The 4,476-nt window shown below is 51.1% G+C and overlaps 1 protein-coding gene across 1 annotated transcript; it reads left to right on the top strand.

The window, feature by feature from the left end:
• The first annotated feature begins 6 nt into the window (after positions 1-6).
• Positions 7-2,812, top strand: LOC119347667 (probable aldehyde oxidase 2). The gene is made up of 4 exons (XM_037616249.1): positions 7-159; positions 278-487; positions 590-808; positions 969-2,812. The coding sequence occupies exons 1-4, from the start codon at positions 91-93 to the stop codon at positions 2,520-2,522; spliced, it is 2,052 nt and encodes a 683-aa protein (XP_037472146.1). The 5' UTR covers positions 7-90; the 3' UTR covers positions 2,523-2,812.
• Positions 2,813-4,476: the final 1,664 nt, after the last annotated feature.

Genomic DNA, 4,476 nt, shown 5'->3' with positions numbered 1-4,476 from the left:
AAACCATCTTTGGCTGCACAAAAGGTCATCACGGTTATCTCCGCAAAGGACATTCCTGTCGGCGGAAAGAATATCGGAACCAGCTACCCGATGCTCGGAGACGAAGCGCTTTTTGGAGATCCGGTTTCAGAATTTGCTGGTCAAACAGTTGGCATTGTGGTACTTGCTTCTTAACGACTTGAACTGAATTTGACAAAAATGAACAACCAGCAGTGCAGTAGTAGTGTTTGTTCACCGAGAACTTATGGTGCAATTTTGTGGCTTTGATGTTCTTCAGATTGCTGAAACGCAGAAGTACGCCTATATGGCGGCGAAGCAAGCTGTGATCGAGTACAGCACCGAGAATCTTGAGCCGCCGATTCTGACAATAGAGGATGCCATTAAACATAACAGCTACTTCCATACTCCCCCATATTTGGCTCCTCAGCCAGTTGGGGACTTTGACAAAGGGATGTCTGAAGCTGATCACAAGATCTTATCAGGAGAGGTAAAAATACTAAAATCTAGGAGGATGTTACATTAATTCTTAGTTTCGGACAAGGCCAAATTTGTGCTCAAACCTAGTATCTTGTTTGTTGATGTACCACAGGTGAAACTTGAATCCCAGTACTACTTCTACATGGAGACCAACACCGCCCTGGCCATCCCGGACGAAGATAACTGTATCACGGTCTACTCGTCAACGCAGACTCCGGAAATCACACAGAATGTCATCGCGGACCTCCTCGGCGTTCCGTACCACAATGTTCGTGTCATCACAAGAAGAGTTGGTGGCGGCTTTGGTGGGAAGGCACAAAAAGGATGCCCTGTAAGTCCCCAGACAATTTTTTTTTAGAAAAGGAGGATGACCCCCTCTGCATGAGGATGATGCATGCAACCATACCTCGTCCAACAATCTGCACGAAAGAGTGCCGAACATTCTTTCAGCTTCTGATCTTGGAAGAGGAATAATTGTTTGTGTTCCTCAGGTGGCATGTGCCTGTGCACTTGCAGCGTTCAAGCTGCGGCGCCCTGTCCGGATGTACCTTGACCTGAAGACGGACATGATCATGGCGGGAGGGCGGCACCCGATGAAGGTGAAGTACTCCGTCGGCTTCAAGTCGGACGGCACGCTCACGGCGCTGCACGTTGACCTAGGGATCAACGCCGGTATATCCCCCGACGTGAGCCCGATGCTCCCGGGGTTCATCTTCAGCTCCCTGAAGAAGTACAACTGGGGCGCCCTGGCCTTCGATGTGAAGTTGTGCAAGACCAACGTGTCGTCCAGGTCGGCGATGCGAGGGCCCGGCGAAGTACAGGGCTCCTTCATAGCGGAGGCCATCATCGAGCATGTGGCGTCCGTGCTCGCCGCCGACACCAATGCTGTCCGGAGGAAGAACCTCCACAGCTTCGACAGTCTCACGGCGTTCTACGGGAAGGCCGCGGGGGATGCCGCCACGTACAGCCTCGTCGACTTGTTTGACAAGCTTACCACGTCGCCGGAGTACCGGAGCAGGGCAGCGGAGGTGGAGCGGTTCAACGGCGGGAGCAAGTGGAAGAAGCGCGGCATCTCGTGCGTGCCAATCACGTTCCAGGTGACGCTCCGGCCGTCGCCCGGGAAGGTGTCGATCCTGAACGACGGTTCCATCGTCGTGGAGGTCGGCGGCGTGGAGATCGGGCAGGGGCTGTACACCAAGGTGAAGCAGATGACGGCATTCGGGCTGGCGGAGCTGGACGCCGACGGGGTCCTCCTGGACAAGGTGCGCGTGATCCAGGCCGACTCGCTGAGCATGGTCCAGGGCGGCTTCACGGGCGGGAGCACCACCTCCGAGGTGAGCTGCCAGGCGGTCCTGGAGTCATGCGCCGCACTTGTCGAGCGGCTCAAGCCCATCAAGGAGAGCATCGAGGCCAACTCCGGCGCGCCGGCGCCATGGAGCGCCCTGATCGCCCAGGCGACGATGGAGAGCGTGAACCTGTCGGCGCACGCCTACTGGACGCCCGACCCGGCCTTCGTGAAATACCTCAACTACGGTGCCGGAGTGAGCGAGGTGGAGATCGACGTGCTGACCGGAGCGACGACGATCCTGAGGAGCGACCTGTTGTACGATTGCGGGCACAGCCTGAACCCGGCGGTGGACCTCGGCCAGGTGGAGGGCGCGTTCGTGCAAGGCGTGGGGTTTTTCACCAGCGAGGAGTACGCGAGCAACTCCGACGGGCTGGTGATCAACGACGGCACGTGGACGTACAAGATCCCGACGGTGGACACCATCCCGAGGCAGCTCAACGTGGAGTTCATCAACAGCGCGCGCGAGAAGAGGCGGGTGCTGTCCTCCAAGGCCTCTGGCGAGCCGCCGCTGCTGATGGCGGCGTCGGTGCACTGCGCAATGCGGGAGGCCATCAGGGCGGCCAGGAGGGAGTTCTCGGCCGAGTCGCCGCTGACGTTCCAGATGGACGTGCCGGCCACCATGGCCGACGTCAAGGAGCTCTGCGGCCTCGACGTTGTCGAGAGGCACCTCCACACCCTACTGTCCAAGGCCTCGTGATGATGCTCTGTGTATAGTATAAATGAAAGAGATACATAATAAAGTTATCGACGTGGCTGGTTCAATCGGAGGCGTTCTGAAGGATGGATGTTCCTGCATGCTGGTCGTTTCAAGTAGATATGAAATGTTGTAAAGCCAGTCAAGGTGTTTTTTCAAGACAAATGATGATGATGTAATAAGAAGAACAAATAATCGACTTGGTTGTATGTATTCACAAATCAGAGATTCATTTTTGTTTCCAGAATAAATGGGGATGATAAATAGCACCAATATTATGCTCCTTTTACAAATACTAGGAAAATGGCCCGTGCGTTGCAATGGGATAGAAATTCTGTCAAAAACTGCGTCATGCCTTGGTTCCAAAAAATTGGCTCATGCGCCTTTTAATCCTGGATGGGGGCAATATTTGAGAGAATTGATCAAAATGCAATGGTGACAAATAGGCCCATGGTTGCAACGGTAGAAAAATTGACCTGTATTCAAATTTAGTGAGAGTTGTATGTGCATCAACACTTTGCTGGTTCTAGGTACCACACAGGTCATAACACTTAATGTTATTACTTCTATTTATTATAACAAAAGAGCCCGTGCGTTGCAACAGGAGAAAACATCAGTTGTCATGCATCAGTGTTGGCCAGGTCGAGAAACTGGGTCACGTTACATGGGTCGCTGATGAAAAAGCGATGGTTGGAATGAGAAAAAAGCTCTTCGGGCTACTGGTTCGAGATATGGGACCTGATCACGGCGAAATTAATCAGGATTATCGTTCATTGGTGATTTGTGCAAGTTTGTGGAGCGAGGTGGGTTTGTGCCTGACCACTGCGCCACGAGAAGATGGTGTCGGTAATGGGTGTCGGCTATTCGACGCAAATGGCGATACCTATGGTGTTATGTGTAGACAGTTCACTACACATGATTTTTACTAAAACAACATATATGTGTAAAAAAATTATGATGATATATATTCTAGATCACTTCTTAGAATTAATGTCATAAACATATTTGTGTTTGTCCTATTTTCTGTAACATGTGCTTAAATGGAACTGTCTGTTGTAAGCCTCTGAAAGCCTCCCGTCCTGATTATACGTCCAGTTGAGTTTGCACTCGAGAGATCTCCCAGTTAAACGTGTGTGCCGGTGAAATTGAAAACTACCAGGATGTTTTGGCATTACGGTGAGGTTTGGCCGAGCAGAGACCAAAACATCCTTTGAATGCCCTGCAAAGATCTCTCTCTAAAATAGGAGACACGCACCCAGCTGAGCACTCGCCCACACATGGATCCCTCTCCATTTTTTTAGTAAGACACAGATCCCTTCTTCCCCACTCTTATGCTCCGTGTATGCTCCTTCTCCATGCCCAGTTCACTCTCTACTTCCGACTATTACTCCTCTTTTTTTCCATCACTAACTATTAACTAATCAAATCACCTAACTCCGGTGTCTAGTAAGATGAAATAATTTTTTCATCTTCCCCTTTTTCTTTTGCAGACTTTCCTTTTTTTCTCACATAAAGCGCTAGTCGCACCGCACAGCTGATCACCAAATCCCTCTTCATCCTCTTCCTCTGTTCATCTTCAAAGCTCGAGTCCGTCATGCATCTAGCTCCAAGCCTCCCACCGTTGGCTTCCACGCTCTCTTGTATTCCTGTTTGCCCTTCCCTCCATTCCTTCTGCCTCATGCTTCTCAGACTCTCAAATGGCTTTCTGCTCGCATAATACATATGAATGGTGGAAGCAGGACAGCAGATGCTGCATATGGCAGAGGACAGCTCCACGACTAGCGGGCAAGTGGCGGATCAAGGATGGGCGTCTCTGGGAGTCCGTGGGACTTTAGTATTTTGAAACGCAGTTGACTGGTAATCCCCAATTCCTCATGAACTCCGGGTAGATGTCCTTGGATTATTCAAATCTTGCATATGATCTGGGTCAAAATAAACCGTTCATGGTCACGATCTG

Source organism: Triticum dicoccoides, unplaced genomic scaffold (genome assembly GCF_002162155.2).
Source record: "Triticum dicoccoides isolate Atlit2015 ecotype Zavitan unplaced genomic scaffold, WEW_v2.0 scaffold72793, whole genome shotgun sequence".
NCBI lineage: Eukaryota > Viridiplantae > Streptophyta > Magnoliopsida > Poales > Poaceae > Triticum > Triticum dicoccoides.
The sequence above is the reverse complement of the archived record's forward strand: the minus strand, read 5'-3'. Positions and strand labels throughout refer to the sequence as shown.